The 17,634-nt window shown below is 41.8% G+C and overlaps 1 protein-coding gene across 3 annotated transcripts in view; it reads left to right on the forward strand.

Moving 5' to 3' along the window:
- FBXW7 (F-box and WD repeat domain containing 7) overlaps positions 1-17,634 on the forward strand; it is a gene marked incomplete at its 5' end in the record, with an annotated part of 179,990 nt that overhangs the window by 132,402 nt on the left and 29,954 nt on the right. For all 3 annotated transcript variants that reach the window (XM_082282249.1, XM_082282250.1, XM_082282251.1), the window contains one exon: positions 17,125-17,207. In XM_082282249.1, the coding sequence (XP_082138375.1) occupies positions 17,125-17,207 (83 nt within the window). The remainder of the gene's footprint in view (positions 1-17,124; positions 17,208-17,634) is intronic.

The raw sequence follows: 17,634 nt of genomic DNA on the forward strand, positions 1-17,634 counted from the left end.
TAAAGGAATAGTGCAATTCCATGCTGGCATCCATACAGATAAAAGGTAGTATAACTGCATTATTTGGAAACTAATGCAAGCTACTCCTCTTTTCCCTTTCATTTAAAAACATTTTAAAGACAGTAATGCTGCAGGGAGGGAGGCTTAACATCTGAGCACTGGGAAATTTTTTCTTAGTTGTCTGTTCTTCCAGAATATTTCTGAGAACTGTGGTTTTGTTTTGGGGAAATGAAAAGTTGGAGGAACTGCTAGAAGGTTTAGAAAGACCTGTCAGGGGCATAAAATGATTCATTTGCATTCCTGAAATTCTTGTGTTGTCTGGAAGAAATTAGTTGATAATTTCTTTTAGACTGAGGTTTTGGTTGGGCAGGACCGGATTTATTCAGATGTAGATGTTATTGCTCAGACTTCTGTTAGAGAGTGTAAGCTGGAGAGTGTAAGTGATAGTGGCCCAGCTGGATGAAACTGCAGCAGCCTTTGACTCACTTGTTGACACCGTCAGCTGGCTGGTTGCATGGTGGAGTCTTGTTTGGAGACCAGTTACACATTCTGTTTCAGGGGCTGAGTCAGTACCTCAGTAGTGAGAAAAGATGCAGGGTGTATGAACCACTCCTTGGGATCTTTCTAGGTGTCACATACCCTTGAGCACAAATTCTCCTCAAGAGCTGAAGACACTTCGATTGCTTATTTGTATATTTAGATAGCTATAAAATCAGACAAATATTAACTGCCAGTTGCAGATGTAGAAAATACCCTTCCAGATGATCGAGAAGGTTGGATTTGGAATGCTGGTTGTTCTCACAGCCTTTATGACTGCTCCTTAGCCTGGTATCCCCATTCTTGTACTTGGGCATCTGCTAAACTTTTAAGTTAAGAGTTCCACTTTCTGTTGCAACAAAAAAAGTATAGTTTTTGTGGAGGTGAAGGGGGCATTATGATTGTTTTTCAAACCTTTTTTTTTAATTCTGAGATGAGATTTCTTTTGGTACAGCCGTCTCTTTAACCTCAGTGTACACTGCCTCTGCTTAGAAAATAGTGTTAGTATCACAGCTCTTCAAAACAGTTGCCTTTTAGATTGTAATAGATGTCCCCTGGAAATTGGAAATGGGAAATGAATTGGATTTTCTGTGTCTTGGAACTGTTGACCCATGCTTTAGATCAATGCAGGCTCTGGCTGAGTCTTCCTCTTTTTTCTTTTCCATGTTTATCCTGTAGTGCTGAACAGCAAACCCAGCGTACCAGTCACGTTTCTGTAGCTGCTTTCAGAGAGCCACACAAAGCTGCCAGCTGTCTACCTGCTGTAGAAGCAAAAACCCACCTTTCCTAAACTAGATGCACATAATATGGTAACATAACCAGCTATCATGAACGGGAAAGTGAACACATCCCAGTTAGTGTTAATGTTCTTGCTTCTCAGTATGTACACCTGCTGAGTCACATTTAACTTTCCTATGTCATATGGCAAATTAAGTACATAACATTTTTTCCCTTGGTATTTTGCATACAGAAACACAAAGCTTATGCAGGTTTTCTCAGGGATACTACCCTGAAAGCACCTATTGTGCTCTTCAGGACTGAGTAGCCCACACATCTTGCCATGGATGTGAGGCTTGTCTGTCTCAAAGGAAGAGAATTTCAGAGGGCTCTTTGAAGGACTGTGCTGATAAGGAGGCTGACATCCCTATCTTAAGTTGAAATGTACCTTATTGTTTTAGCTTTTAGTCTTCACTACCTAAAATGCCTGAATTACAGGGAAGGTTAGTATCTTCTGCTGTCTTTTCCGTGACAGGTTGATTGCTCAGGCTAAACTTGAGGCTGTTGGATTCCCTTCTTAAACTAGCTGTCCACCACACCGTCTTTGTATTAATCAGAATTAGTAAGTATTAGCATACCTTATGTAAGGCACATGAAAAGGCTGTTTCTGCGGTTGTTTTAAAAACTCCAGAGCTTTGCCATTTGACTTGTGACCACATAGTGTTCTCATGCTGACTGACTTAGGGTGAACACCTTCATTTTTTTCAGTCTTGCATACCAGAGAATGATGGTTGCTTGGAGCGATGTTGCATGCGAATCCAGAGACCACCCTCTGTTCCTAAACACAGGGAATTAAAATAATTTGTAACCAGGAGAGACTTTGGATGAAGTTTGCCAGAAATCTAGCAGGAACCAGAATAAAAGAGTCCCTAGTATGGGTCAACCAATTCAGCATTTGGAATCAGCATAGCCTAGGAGTTCCTAATCCCTCTGGTGATAGTGGTCTGCCTTCTAATTTTAGTCTCTTTCAGTTTACTTGTAAAGCACAATAGACCAGTGGAAAAAAATCTGCATTTTAAAAAAGTTTTTGAAGAGCAGGCATGAGTCATACCTGTCCCTGCAGGCCGTTAAAAAGCTGCCAACAGTTAGCTGGGAAGAAGTGTATTTAAACTGTGTTCATGCCAATTTAAATCACTTTATTCAAAAGCATGAATGAGGTTGTAGTATTCCATTAAGACTGTTGTTATCAAATTTTAATGAGGAACTATATTTACACAAGCAGCAAATGAGTTCTTCCCAGAATTTTCTTTTTAATCAAATATTCCTAAACATTGTCTATGATTTTACCAGGGACAAAAGTGAACATTTTACAATCTTGTCTAAGTGGTGAAATTCAGCTAACAGCTGGGCTGTGTTTAAATAACTGCATAGAAATTGAAATTTAGGTTCATCAGTGAATGATCTGGTCAGTGGCTCGTGGCATGTTTTGTTGAAGGTAGGTAGTAAAGTGGGGATTATTAAGATCTGGCCAGTTTTCAAGGCACAGGTTTGTTCTGCGTATGAAATTAGACTAAAGAGAGGAGTCCACGCAATGTGCAAGCTTGTGTTGAAGGTTAAATTACAAGGGACCTAACTAACTCTAGTCTGCACTTTGATTTTCTGCCAACTTTCTGATTAAAAAATGAGACTTCACTAAATACCAGACTGCAGGCTGGTGCTCTCATCCTCCTCCCTCCCGCTTCCCTTTCCCACTTCCATTCAGTCTCTCCCTGTCACATCAGCAGGCCTATGACATACAGCAGGGTATTTTTCCATTTCTGTGAGAAAGATTGGCATACATAAACCGGTTTGGCACTGATTGAATATTAGAGATGGAGTATGATAATAAAAAGAAAGTGGGTAAAAAAATCCGTAGAGATTTGTCAGAACATTGCTGGCATTGCTTAAGCAATGTTACAGCTAATAACAAGCTTTAGTAGTTGCTTTCAGCAAAATAAAAGGAATAGGAACTAAGACATATATTTGCACAGGCTTTATTACAGAATCTTAAATCCTTCTTCTCGTGCACTTATTTCAAATAATAGTTTTCAATATTTTGCATTTTTTCCCTCTTAACTTTATAATAGTTTTAAGATACTTCCCTGTACAACCAACCACATCAGTGACTTGGACTATTCCTAGACATTTTACTTTGTAGCATTGCTTTGGTAAATCAGTAACTTTAGATGGACTACATTTCCTTAAATAATTGGATTTGTGAAATACTGAATCTCCAAAAGTTACAAACTTTAAAACCACGGTTGCCATCTAATTTTGTGGTTGCAAGTGGATGGAACAGCAAACCAAAAAACTTTGAAATCTTTCATTTACTCCATCCTGTCTATAAATAAAGAAATTGTAAGCTTCAAAACCCAGGAGTTTAGCTAACTGTCTTGCTATTTAACCCACAGTGAATGGATTGGTTTAGGGAGTACATCAGTTCCATTACACTGATCTGGCAAGTTGACAGAAGTTTTTAAATATGTGATGTCTGAGGTTATGTAAAGGTTGCAACATGCAGTTTTCCTTGAGGGTAGAAACCAGGGGTTTTGACTAGTAGTTTTTTTAATTCAAGTAGCTTTATAAAGGGACCATAAGCTTTTATTGAACAAAATGTTTTCCCAAAAGAAGCTTAGACATAACAGTGGACAGGTATGGTCATTTTCTTTTTTTATTATGTAGTTCTTAGGTTTTGTACAGGTAGCACTGTTTGAAAATATCTCTGAAACACTGTGAAATGTGCCACCTGTTTCTTACTTCTCACATTCTATGAAACATCTATTACAAAGAGCTGTGCTGGTAAAGCTAGATTCCGTGTAAAAAACCAATTATTAGCAATTGTCATACCTCTCATCTGGATGAGGGACTAGTTACCCTAAATTATGCAGAGCTGTGTTTCTTGTAGAGGCAGGCAAGCATACTGTATGGTTTCTAGACTGGAAGCACCTGTTTGGGGAAGAGTGTTTTTAGATGGGGCAGGTTTGCTGGCCTGCTTCCTCTGCCTGTAGCCCATTTTGACATGCAATTGCACAGCATAAGGTTAATGACAATGGGTTAGCAAGCCTTCAAAGCATCTGGTGTGACCCCGGCATGCCTGGCATTCCTTTCTGCTCTGCAAAGGTTTGGCATCCATCTTCCACTGCAGGAAGAATGTACTCAGGAGAAACCAGCTCACATGGCTCTCCCAGGCCTCTGGACAGGGGAGAGTTGTCATGGCAATAAATCATGAGGGTTCATGGAAGAGGAATAAATCCCCTTCTCTGTGCTCTACCATAGGCATGGGTTGGGTGAGAAAAGGAAGCTGGATCAAGCAGGTATAATGTGCAATTTTCCCTTTTATAGCCACCACTGCCACTTAATGGTAGGGCGCAGAGTGTGTGTCATGGAAAAATGACCATTTCCAGAGACACTCTGAGCTGCAAGGAGTGTGTGTTCTACCAGGTCATACTGCTGAAGGGGGCTGAAGCACTTCTCCTGTGAAGACAGGCTTTGAGAGCTGGGGTTGTTCAGCCTGGACATGAGAAGGCTCCAGGGAGACTTCACTGTGGCCTTTCAATTCCTCAAGAAGGCTTATAAAATAGAGGGAGAGTCACTTTTTATATGAGCAGATAGTGACAGGACAACGGGAAACAGTTTTAAACTGAAAGAGGAGAGATTTTAGGTTAGATGTTTGGAAGAAGTTCTTTACCCAGGGGGTACGGAGGCACTGGAGTAGGTTACTCAGAGAGGTTATGGATGCCCCATCCCTGGAATTGTTCAAGGCCAGGTTGGATGAGGCCCTGAGCAACCTGATCTAGTGGGTGGCATTGAAGCCCATGGTGGGGGAGGTTGGAACTAAGTGATCTTGAAGGTAGGTCCCTTCCAACCCAGGCTGATACGATTCTGTGTCCTGCATTCCAGACGTCCCCTGCCTTGTAGATGCTTGAACATTGTATGGAAAAATGCTTGTCCTGAATTCCAGGGAGGGAGAAAACATGGTCGAGGGTGGGGAAGGAAAGGAGTTGTAAGTTGGGACAATAAGTCTGGTTAGACTGTGATGCTGTGGAGAGGGCAGGAAGGAGGAAACTACTGGGCCAGAAGATTGATACGGAAAGCACAGGGCAAGGGAATGGAGGACCTTGAGGATGGTGCTTATGGAGAAACAAGGAGGAGGAAAAGATGGAGACAGCCCAGGAAATCCATGCACATTCAACAGAACAATCTCCTCTCCAAAGCTGAGACTCAAGGATCCTGCACTTCTGTTACCAGCAAACTACCCTGGCACATCGTGTTTCATCTTCCTCTAGTGCTTTTGTATCCTGCTGTATTCCTCACTGCTGGCTACCCACAGTGGTGGGGCATCACCTGGGGGCTCAGGCTGTTCATGCCACTGGCTCACTGGACAGGGAGTCAGTGCGTTGCCAGATGGTGGGGTGAATTCCCTTCATGCTATAAAAGGGATGCCAGGATGCCATGCCTAAAACTTCGGAATGTTTGCCTGTGCAAACCTGATGCACGTGTACAGGTGGATAACAATGTATAATAAATCACAGCCTCAGACGTTTGTTTCCACAGAATCTGTGTCTTATTTGGTATGTACCATGCACAGGGCTGTCTTGGTAAGCAGCTTTTTTTGAGTAAAAGCATCTTATTCCTGTAGTTTCAAATTCTTTTGAATGCTTGGCTTTGTAACCTTTATACCCCCTTTAGGTAAAACAAGTAGGAAAAAAGATTTGACATTTTTAATAGTTTTTTCTTTGCATTCTTCCTAAATCCTTCTGGTTTAATCTGTAATTCCAGGAATTCTTCTGTCTGTAGCCTAAAGACTCACCACTAACCCCTTATCATCCTCATGTACCACAAATGATGACAGAAACTGTTTTGTAAATAAATTTGTATAGATTATGCCAGATAAACAAGCACTTCTCTTGGCAATTAAAATTAAGCTATCTCTAAAAAAACAAAAGGAAAACTTAACAGAAAACATCAGTAGATACCAGTCCTCTATTTGTATTCAGTGCAAAGGACAGACATTTTTGGTAAGCCTTCCAAGTCCAAACACACATTTCTTTTTCTGTACAAAGGTGATTTGTCAACCTGCTTATATTTGAGTGAAAACAGTTTGAACATTGGCATTCAAAAGGCAGAAATGCACACTTCTCCAATTTGGAAACATTCTTGTCAATATAAACAAAACAACTCAGCTCTCTTGTTGAAATATTGAAAAAAGGAACTGATCCCTATTAATTTTTTTTTGTATTGTGTTTGTCATCTGTTGATCAGCAAGAAGGGCTTCTGCTTTATGTGCCTAAGAACAGTCTCTAGTGCATAGTTTTCTAACTTGATGGACTATTGTCACATGCAGAATCTGTGAAATTACTATAATAGGAATATAAGGTAAAATTATTTAACAAGGAGCCCAGGCAGGTACTGCTATGTTCATATTGTGCCAGCTGAACACCCTGTGCCCAGGTGGTCTCTGGCTGCTGGTGTGGTGTGTAAGGATATCTGGGAGAAGAGTGGGCCAAGGCAGGAAAGTGGATGGGATGCATGGTGCTAGCTTCCTCCACAGTGCAATTGTGGGAGCCAGCAGCTTGTAGGGTCTGCTCTGCGGGGCCACTCGGGCTTGTCCAGTGTGTAATAAGCAAGGTCATCTCTTCAGGAAGTTTAGGAATGTCCTTTGGTCTCTGAAGCAACCGCTCCTGCGGCTCAGAAGCACAGCCTGGTTCAATGTGAACTTGAGTGATTAGTGCAGCTATTACTGCATCTATAAATAGAATTCATCTTACAATATATTAAGTTTAATGATATAATAAATAGATTACAGTTAACTTTAATAGGAGCACAATGAATGGAGATGCAGTTCTTATGAAGGTCTGCTGCCATTAGTGAATGTTTTGCAAGATGTATTATATGCAATACCTTCTTCTTCCTTTGAAAAATGAATAATCTTACAACACTGTGTAAAAACAAAACTCAAAAAAGCAACTCATAATGTTCCTGTTGCACAGAAAGCAGTGAAGGATGTGAAAGTGCAGGTTGCATTATCAATATTAACTCTGCTCCTTATGAATATGCACTATGAAAAAAAATGTTTATTAGATTATAATATTGCTAGTTTTAAAACAAACCGTGTATTTCTGTGTAGGAAACTTGCATGTGGTTATTGTCACAGGGAATTAAAAGCAACAGGAAGCTTAGCTGCACTGATATTTTGTTTTAATTTATCTTTTTCTTTAACAAGAAGAAAAATGCTTTGGGAAGAAAAATGTTCTGTTTTCATTGGTTTTATTCAGTGAAATAATATAGAGTTTTAATGAGAGAAGCTTTCTGGAGTTACAACATGACATGTTTAAAGAAGGTTGGCATTATACCCCCTGCCTCTGGTTCACCTTGTTGTGGTTGTTTTGTGGTAATTCTTTGAGTGTCCATTTCCATTTATCACAGACTGAATTTTTTTTTTCAATGTGGATAAGTTGTTCTGGTAATAACACAGTCCTCTGGGTTGGGAGGACAAAGCCCAAACCCCCCAGTTCCTTGCCTTTGTAGTTCTGCGAGAGTTCAAGGTAAGGTAGCTCTTCTGGGGGCTTGGGGAGGTTAAAAAGGAGAGAGCGGGCTGTACGTCCTGCTATGCAGGCACAGATGTGAGTGTGGCTGGTCAGTGAGGGAGATGAGGAATCTGACCTGGCAGGAAAATAGCCTAGCAAAAAGATGACCCAGGGTCTGTTGCCACCATAGTTGACCACAGAGCCATACAACGAAGGCTGTGGTGGCACCTTAAAAGGTGATGCAAGCATAGAAATGAATGGCCAAGGGCAGCCACAAGTGCAGGAACTGTTTGGTTTTTTCTTCTTCCCAGTGGCTGTGCTGGCTTAAACGCACATGAAACTATAGCTGAGGGAGTGATGGCTCTAGGTGTAAATAATAGGCTTATCCTCTCTGCATGGGACACTCGAGTCATAGTTCCTCGTACCTTTTTCTCAGTGGTGTAGCTGGCTCAAGGAGTTTGTGCCCTGCCTGTGAATTGCTCATTTGCTTCTGCTGGCTCAGTTGTTTGTGAGAGCATGGTGGAAATTTAAACTAGTTGACTAGTTCTAAAAGAAAGAAAAAAGAAAACCCCAAGGGTAAAAACTTTAATCCATCTCTCTTTACCCTGCATCAGTTAATGAATCTGGTTCTCAGGGTGTTTCTACAGATTTGTTCCTGCAGAAATAAGGGCAAGAGCCATTCAGGGACGGGAATGAGCAGGTGAGATTGGGACATCTTTAAGCTGGTGTTATCACCAAGAAAGAGTGCATGGATCTGTTCCCTTCATTAACGGGCGTATGACAGCTTTGGCTGTACTCCTTTAAAATAACCTAAGCGTCGAAGCATATGTTGCAAGTTCTGTGCCCAACTACAGGGAACCAGCAAAGAGGACAGGATGTATGACCTTCAGAGGGGAGTTCTGCTCTGCTGGAGACACAGTGATGCTGTATTACATTAAGCCTGTCTGTGAAATCTCCCTGCTCTTAAAACATAATATGAAATTTATTAAAAGTATCCAATGCTGAAGTCTGTTATATACACTTCATGTTTAAACCCTTTTCAAAGCAATTTTTTACAGCCATTAACTAGCACACCTTTTGAATTCTATCACAATGTGTTTAGAACTCTATTTTTTTAAAGGCAAGTGTTTGAAGAAAGTGGTTTATAGGAAATCTCTGCTACAGATATATACCTTTGAAATGGTATTTGCAATCAAAGTTCCTACTATTCTAACAGGATCAGGATTTATAAATAAATATTAATTGATTTTTTCAGTTGCTACTGATGCCATTTCCTTCCGTGCAGAAACAAAGCTTAAAGTCTCTTTACAATTTTGTTTGACTACGGTACCTTTGCATGGAAATCATGGATAATCATGTGTGGGGAATTTCATTTTGAAAGCAGTCTTCAAAATGCTTTGCCAAGAAACATTATACAGTTAGTGAAACAGTTCGGTATTACCTATCATACTTCATAATACATATTCTCCACTCCACTTAAGTAGGCTTTGGAAGACTTCATGCAACTTAATGTAATGCCTCTCTGTGTCCTTCTTCCCATAATAGAGTTACTCTTGCTTTCACTTCTTCCTCCCAAACCTTAAGTTCATCAATACTACAAAAAGATGCCATTTATCATTAAGCTGCTGATCAGTGCACATTGCAGTGTCCAGAATTGCTTGTACTTCACTTGAACAGCACAAGATCATACGTTTAAATTTATTCCTGTAACTGTGTTGAGGCAAACATGCAGGAGTGAACCTTTCGAAGCTTGCTGCAGGCATTATAAATAAATTGAGCAGAAATTCCTCTATCTGAACTGCTTCCAGGGAGCCAAGTTGCCTTTGTTCTTCCCTCATAGTTGAAATGCAGCAGCTGTTGGTCACAAACTGGTGCAACTAAATTCATTTCTTCAAGTCTTTTCTGCTGAATCGATACTAATCATATATTCTACACAGTTACACGTGTGTGATAGGTGCATCATACACTGTACCCTTGAGCTTTGTTAGCCAAATACCAGTTTTCCTTAACTGGGGAGTGTGCTAAACCTTTGTCTCACCCCATAGATGTGGAATTTACCCATAAAATAATTCCAGCTCAGCACCTAGGACGCTAATAAATCTCAAATCTATAGCCTGTAAGGCTGCTGCCTAGCCCAAACTGAACTAGGAGAAACCGTGAGAACGTGGGACTTCTATGATCCCAGTGGGTCACTTGTTTAATTTCATAATAGTTCAAAAGAAAAAAGATCTGACAATAATAGCAGTGCCTTTTTGTAGTGGAAAGGCCCACCCTGAACTACTTTGGAACATGTTAAACACTTGCTATCATATTAAATATTTTTCTCCTTTTCTGAGACCTTATCCGTGTTGGACTGCAGCATGTGCCTTTCTCATTGACTGAATGGGAACTTAGGCTTTTAAATGTAGGTGTCCTGAACTAAGCTGTAGTTAAATGTCTAAAGCAGATGGCAGAAGTACCTCTCTGTGGGGCCAGATTCTTGCCTGAATGGGAGCATTTGGCAAATTAAATGAAGTATGTAGTTGGATGAATAGGTCGAATATAGAAGACAAAGTGCTGGCTGCTGCAGCTGCCCAAACTAGATTACCAAGCAGAAGGGGAGTGTGTAAAGCCTAAGTGGATCCAAATTTGAGAAAGGGAAAATCAACTAAGCATGACCATTCTTCCCGGGTCATCTTCACTGTGTCCAGGGTAAATCTTGCGCAGCTAAGGATTTGGCCCCTCCCAATTAGGATGTTTGGTTTCCTGGATAGAAAAACCCTGCAATCCTATTAGACAACACACAAAAATCCCTCTGAAATGTTTCTAAAGGAGTCAGTCTGCTAAGCGTCTGCTAAATGTGCAGAGTACACAGAATCCCTTCTGGCACTGTCTTGAATGATGCATTTACCAATATTAATGGAGATACCAAACCATATTGCTCTGCAGTTCCTCCTGCACACATTATGCTCCCGACACACATATGTGTGTATGTGAAATGCCAATTATGGTTTTTGCATTCCCTGGTTTAAGCACCAGTGTTTTTTCAAAATGCTGACTGGTCATTACCAAGCCAGACCATCCTGTGGTCTCCTCACTCAAAAATGTTTCTCCAACTAAAAGAAAAACAACAAAAAATGTTGTTTCTTTGGTCTGTTGCACTGTAATCTCTGTTCTTCTGGGGATTATATAGCTCTGCGGGTGATTTCTGTAATTCATTCTAGTCTTTCATTAGAAGTAATAGACGGTCTTAATTACAGCATGCCACATGACAAACTGGTAAAGGTGCTAGAAATGTTGCCAACAGGAAAAGAATTGGATGCTGTGAATTTTTTTTAATTAAGAGTTGGCAGTACTGACGGGAAATAAGATTGGACTTGTGTCCACTGAAAACGATGTAATTTTGGTGTAGACATTTTTCTAAATGTCAAGAATTGTATGTTGTTTGTGGTTTTAAGAACTTGAAAAATTATCTCCAGCTTAAACAAAATAGGACCAACCTTTGAAATTAAATATATACCAAATAGGGAAAGAAACGTGGCAACTTCTGATTTTTCTCTTGACATTGCTTTAAACTGTAGTCTTCTTCAGTGTACCTTAATTTGTGATGAATGTTTACTTTATACCATTAAGTATTCTTGGGGCATTAAGTTACTGTAGCAAATATTATTTCAAATGTTGGTAGAGATGTAAATTAATGCATCATCTTTGCTACTTGCTGTCAGGTTCTTAAAAGCATCTGCAGGGTTGGGGTCTTATTCCTCCACCCTTGTATTTTCCCACAAGGCACAAAGTGAAGCTGTGTGACCTGAGTCTTCCCAGGTTAGGCAGTTCCACATTACTTTTGCAAAACCTTAATTAATTTCCTACAAGGGAGAGTGTGGTGCATTCATTACATTAAATTCTTCTGAGGACAGGATAGTTCTCAAAGTCAAAGTAGAAAGTCCTTTCTAGACAGGAATTTAGAGTGGGAGTCCGACAGTAGGTGCCCTCAGCCTTTGGTGGAGCATGTTATTCTCCAGTAACTAGGGAGAACCCAGGCTGTGGTCAGGTGTTTTGGGGGAAGAGCAGACACCCAACTTGAGTAATCTTGCAATTTCCCAGAGACTTTCAAACGTTATTTGAGATAGAGGTAGTGTTTCTTTATTTGTGGAGAATCAAAAGTGGGACCACTATAGAGAAAAATATTAAAAAAGTCAGAGCCAGAGCCATAACCCTGTGCAATTTTTGTTTTCTGGTCTGAGAAAGGCGGACTGCTAGATGGAAGGTGGTCACTGTTCAAATGTCAAATCTGTCTGTGATATCTGTATCTAAAATTAGGAAAAAATCCAAACCTTTTGTACAGACTAAATACCTGACATACCAAGTTTTCTACCATTAGCAAAGGATTGTTGGGGTTATTACATGGGTCCTGACTGTAGCAAAGTGATTAGCAGTTAAGTCAGTGGGGTTTTTTACCATGAGAGAATATCTGCCAATCATGATCAAAAGAGAAGTAATCTGCAATAGTAGTACTCCAAAAGAGAGGAAAATAGTAATTTCTAATTATTATTCAACTCATTGACTGCTTAATTCCAAAGCACATTTTGTTCAAAAGATAAATCTAGCCATGCTGTCAGATTACACTTGCCTTTGGCCTGGGGGAGAGGCTAATCCCTGGGGATTTCCTGCCTGTTCTGCTGCTATGCTGGAGCAAGAGTAGCCATCATCCCCCCTCTGCATCAAGTGCATTCACTGGTGGGAGAAGAGGCAGAGGTAGCTGCAAGCATCACAGGGCATTAGGCAAGCACACGTATAAAGTACTTCTAAGTCCTCACAGCGATAATGTTCAAATTCATTCTTACTCTGATGATTTGAGTATTAATTTGTTTCCTGTGATTATTTAGTGTGTATATGCAGCCTGTGGCTTTTTTTCCTTCCCCTTTGCATGTGATGTGCTAGCAAAGGAAAGCAGTAATAGTCTCCTGGGATATGTACAGCTCTGTTCATGTCTGAGGTATGAAGTCAACTCAAGACCATTTTGTTCTCATAAAATATACAGCACTGCAGTTTAATGGATAATGGCATAAATGCCAAGATGTGATGGGCAGAACCATTTTCACTGGGAGATGAAAAAGACTGTGAGGACTCAGTGCTGGATGGGAGATACATAAAACCACATAGAGGCAGAATCTTGTGTGCTGTGGGGGTAGTGATTTCCCCTTATCTGGGTGTGCTAACACCCACCACACTTAGCTATTGCTAAGTAATAATACATAGGAGTTTTTTTAAAGTACTAATGAGGAAGGTAATGGGTTTTACAGAAAGTATTTCCACTCATTTAGATGTGTGTTCTATAAAGGTAGAACCTTGTTTGTACTGCTTAGGGTGATAAAGAAGAAGATGGTTTCCCCTCAGGTCAGCAGGAATGGACTGTGCTTCCTTCAGTTCCCTTCTGCATCGGTCCGGAGGGCTGCTGAGCATCTCCAGTTTCCACTACACCTGGGGAAAATTATAGGGGAATGTTGCAGCTTCAGATCATGTTCAGGGTATGCTCTGTTCTGAACTTGGGCAGAAAACTTTGCAGGAGGGAGAAAAGAAAAAATTCTGAGGTCTCTTGAGTTGTCTTTATAGCAACTAAAAAAATCAAGCTGCCTAGCTGCTGTGCGGGTTCCAGGTGTCTGTCTGAGAGCCCAGCCATATGTCAGGAACTTCAGTGCCCTTGAATCGAACCGTAAGGGTGAACTGGACAGATTTGTTGATGTGAACAATGACCAAAAAAGGAGCGTTCTTTATCAAGTAATTACCAAGGGCTTTCCTCGTGCTTTCGCTTAAATACAGGTGAGAATCCTGCGTAGGATTTGAAGCCCGAGCTAAGATGGCTTGGTGCCGCCCAAGAGCTGCCTTGTACGAGAGGGGAGCGTGTGTGCGTCCAGGCGGTTCCAGGTGCGCGGGGAAGGCTGCCTGCCTCCCTGCTGGGGAAACCCCGCTCCTGCCTCAGACAGCTCCGCCGCGGCTCTGCGCTGGATTAGTATTTTAATGTATATTACATAATTGCTGGATTCGGGTCTTTCCTAAATCTTCAAAAACCGTTTATTCTATTGTTTAGCCAATAGAGGGTATTTCAGCATCTTTTTCCCTGGCAAAACTGTAGCGCATTTCAAATTATTCTAAAATTACCCGCACTTTTGAAGGACTAATTTGCGTCTGTCTACGGAATGCAGTCATGGACGAGTCCAGCCAGGCCCGCCGAGGGCGATCGTATAATTATAATTAGTGGAAATGAGCTTGTTTTGCACCCGCTTGGAAAACCGTGGAGAGTGTGGCACTGAGGGAACAGAGCGAGGGCTGGGGGCAGCCCCTGCCTCGGAGGCGGTGCGGGAGAAGGAGAGGGGGGAAAGAGTGAAAGGGGGAGATAGCCCCAAAGCCCCGCAGCGCTGGTGATTTTTTTAATTTTTCCCCCTTTGCGCGGGGTGGGGGCGGTTTCCCGCCGGCGGGGCCCGCGGGTCCCTCCCGGCCGCGCATCCCGCAGTGCCGCGCCGCCGCTGCGGAGGCGGGCGGGGAGGGAGGGACGGGGCGGGCGCGGGGGGCGGGCGGAGGCAGGCGGCGGGCAGGGCGGGCAGGGGGAGCCGCGCTCCGCGCAGGCAGGGCAGGGCAGGGCCGGGCCAGCCGGGCCGAGCAGCGCCGCCGCCGCCGCCGCCTGCCGTGCCCGAGCATGTCGGCGCGGGAGGCGGTGACCTACCTGCCGGAGAAGGGGCTGTACTGCCAGCGCCTGCCCGGCCGCCGGGCCCGCGGGGCGCCGCCGCCGTCGCGCAAGGGGAAGCGCGCCGACACCATGGGCTTCTACGGCACCCTCAAGATGATCTTCTACAAAGTGAGTGGCTGCCCCCCCCACATCCCCCGCCGCGGGTACGCGGCCGCGGAGGACGGAGGGGACAGGGAGGGGCGGGCGGGGGCCGCGCGTCCTCCGCGCCGGCGGTCCGCGGGCGGAGACGTGCCGGCGGCGGGGGGCTGCCGCCCGGCCGTAGCTGCAGTCAGTGCGCTGCCGGGGAGCGCTGCCAGCGCTTGGTGGCGGGCGGTGATGCGGAATGCAGTTTGCTGCCCCTTCTTTTCATTTTTTAAATTTTTTTTTAAAAAATTTTTGATTTACTGCAGTTTCGGTCATTTTGATAAATAAACGTTGTCTGAAGGAGTTGTGTTTTCCTAGCGACAAATGAAATGTTTAGAGGGATGTTTGCTCGACGGTTTCTGTTTTTTGGTTACACAGGGACCTTACTGATGTCTGAATCTTGTCTCTAGACCTCTCTGCTTTAGAGAAAGTTTTATCTTCCTCATATGATAAACGGCATTTTTGACCGTGTATTTACTTAGCACCTTCTGAGATAACTGAAAGTCAGTCTGCGTGGTGGATCCCATGTGAAAGTTGCCTAAAATACCTGAAAAACCCCCAGCCAAAAGAAACAGGTGAAATAATTTTTGGGCAACATAATGCATATTGGTTTCTTCGCTAAGGCAAAAGAATAAATCACCAGAGCTGGTTATTCTACTGTAGGCTTCCTACTTTTTATTTTTAAGGTGTGCTTTTGCAAAACTGCATCTCCCTCTTATGAGAAGCAGAAGAGGAATATGATGATGATAACCTCTCAGAAAGGCAAGCTGGAAATAAAAATTTTCCTTGAACAAGAAAAATCCTTTCTGAAAAGTCTATCATCAAATCCTGAAATGTGTTCTCAAACATCTTACTTATGCTTCCGGTAATTTTAATGGCTCACCCACGTAGCACAGCAATAAAAGATGGTATCCATTATTTTTCAGTGATCCTTGCACCTGGTTTTCTTAGGGGAAACACGGGGGGCTGCTCCTCCTGGGGCGTGGGGAAGCAGCGAGGGTGAGGCTGGTGATTCGGCAGCATTCAGGGCGGTTCTGGCTCAGTGCTTGTCTGGTGAAATGCTGTGGAGTGTCCCATGTGAGGCACGGGCAAGAAAACACAGCTACAAGGCAAGCTCTGCTGATTGTGTTGTAGCTGTTCCCGTGAAAAGGAGCCTTAGCTTTCATGTGTAACCACTGATGAAGCAGAACACAAGATCTTCAGTGGCTGTTTTTAGGTAAAGCCATGAGGGTATTTTAAAAGTATAAAAACCACAATCACAACACAAGTATATGGACTATAAGCTTTAGAGAATGCTGTTGGGCTTGGGGTGTTTTGTTTTAGGTAGGTAGGCAGGCTGATACAATAAATGGTTAAATAACTATATTATAATACAACTTTTAAAAAGATCAAATCAGTTGTGTAAGAAAGATGCCAACTTTTAGACTATGTCTTAAATGCAAAATTTTGGAAAAAGGAGGCAAATGGCTATACTAAAGTCTGAAGGGTAATACCAGTAGTTTATGTATTTTGCAGCTCACAGTTGTAAACAGCAGTAAACATTCTTCAGCTGGCTAAACTGTTGTGGTGTATCACATCTCAAAAAAAAAAAAAAGGAAAACCAACAAAAACTCAGAAGTTGCATTTGGCACATGTATGTCTCATTTAGCCCAAAAGTCTGTGGTTAAAGATTACCCAAATATGTAGAAAGTAATCTCTATTTGTCTGCCTGGATAAATATGGCTTTCATTGGTTTCCATCTCTTTGGTAATTTTTGCAGTCTGGCTTCCCCTTTAGCAGCTGCCCTGCTCGTTATTTGGTTTTGATCATATCTAATTGGGGGTGACATTCAAGACTGGGGTGTAGCATTTTTCATCCTTACTGTTCTTGAAAAAATACTGGTTAATCTGTCAGTCAGTTTTATTGCAGTTTTACAAATGTTTTCAATGTACAAATTTAAAATAAAAGTATAGACAAAGGAAAAGATACAGTTTTTGTTTTTGTTTTTTTTTTAGGCCCTAAGATAAATATAGTTTATAATGCAGACAGGCTACCTAAAATTTAACCATTTCAATGAGAGACTTAGCAATTAACCTGAACACAAAAAAATCAAGGGCTTTGGTTTAGTTCCTTCCCTCCTCTCCCAGGAGGACAGAGAAAGAACAGTTTAGTAAATAAACTAACACAGTTCTGCACACTTTTTCACATTTGAAATCTGGGAATTAAAATAATGTAATTCCAATAGATTTTGGGCCCTAAAAGAGCAATAATATGTACATGCACCCTATAAAACGTGTATCAAATATTGTTGAATTTAGAAAATAAAATGTTGCTTTAAATCATTTTGTGAGTGTCAGCTTTTTGAAATTTGGTATAAAAGTAGAAGGTAAAAATGTGTTGATTTTATAGAAGTACACATAAGTAAGGTTGGTCGTGTAACTAAATCCATGTTATTACTCTTTTTCCCTCACCTTACAGATGAAGAGAAAGTTGGACCATGGCTCCGAGGTCCGTTCTTTCTCTCTGGGAAAGAAACCCTGCAAAGTCTCAGAATACACAAGGTAATTAAATGCAATGACAGATCACTGGATTCTGATTCCTGCGTATATCCTGTCTTTCCAATTGCTGAGCCTGATTAATTAAGCTCCTCTTAATGTTAAAGCACTGTAAAGCAAAGAAGAGGTGGTATCAGCATTTGTATATTGCTTTGCTAATTTAAATTATGTGAACTGTAGATGAGTTTTAATGAAGTAGCCAGACTTGCATTTCTTTGGTTGAGGTTTGTGTTTCATTCTAAATATAGCATGCCCATTTACTTAAGAGACTTTTTGAGGGCTGGAGCATTCTTGGGAATAAAATCAATCAGATTTTAAAAAGGGACATAACCATAAACCCTAAGACTATTAAAATTGTGATCAAATGTATCACTTTGCTATGGTAACAGGAATGAGAGAATGGAAATTCATGTAGGCAGAGCAGACCATCTGA

Source organism: Coloeus monedula, assembly GCF_965178545.1.
Source record: "Coloeus monedula genome assembly, chromosome: 5".
NCBI lineage: Eukaryota > Metazoa > Chordata > Aves > Passeriformes > Corvidae > Coloeus > Coloeus monedula.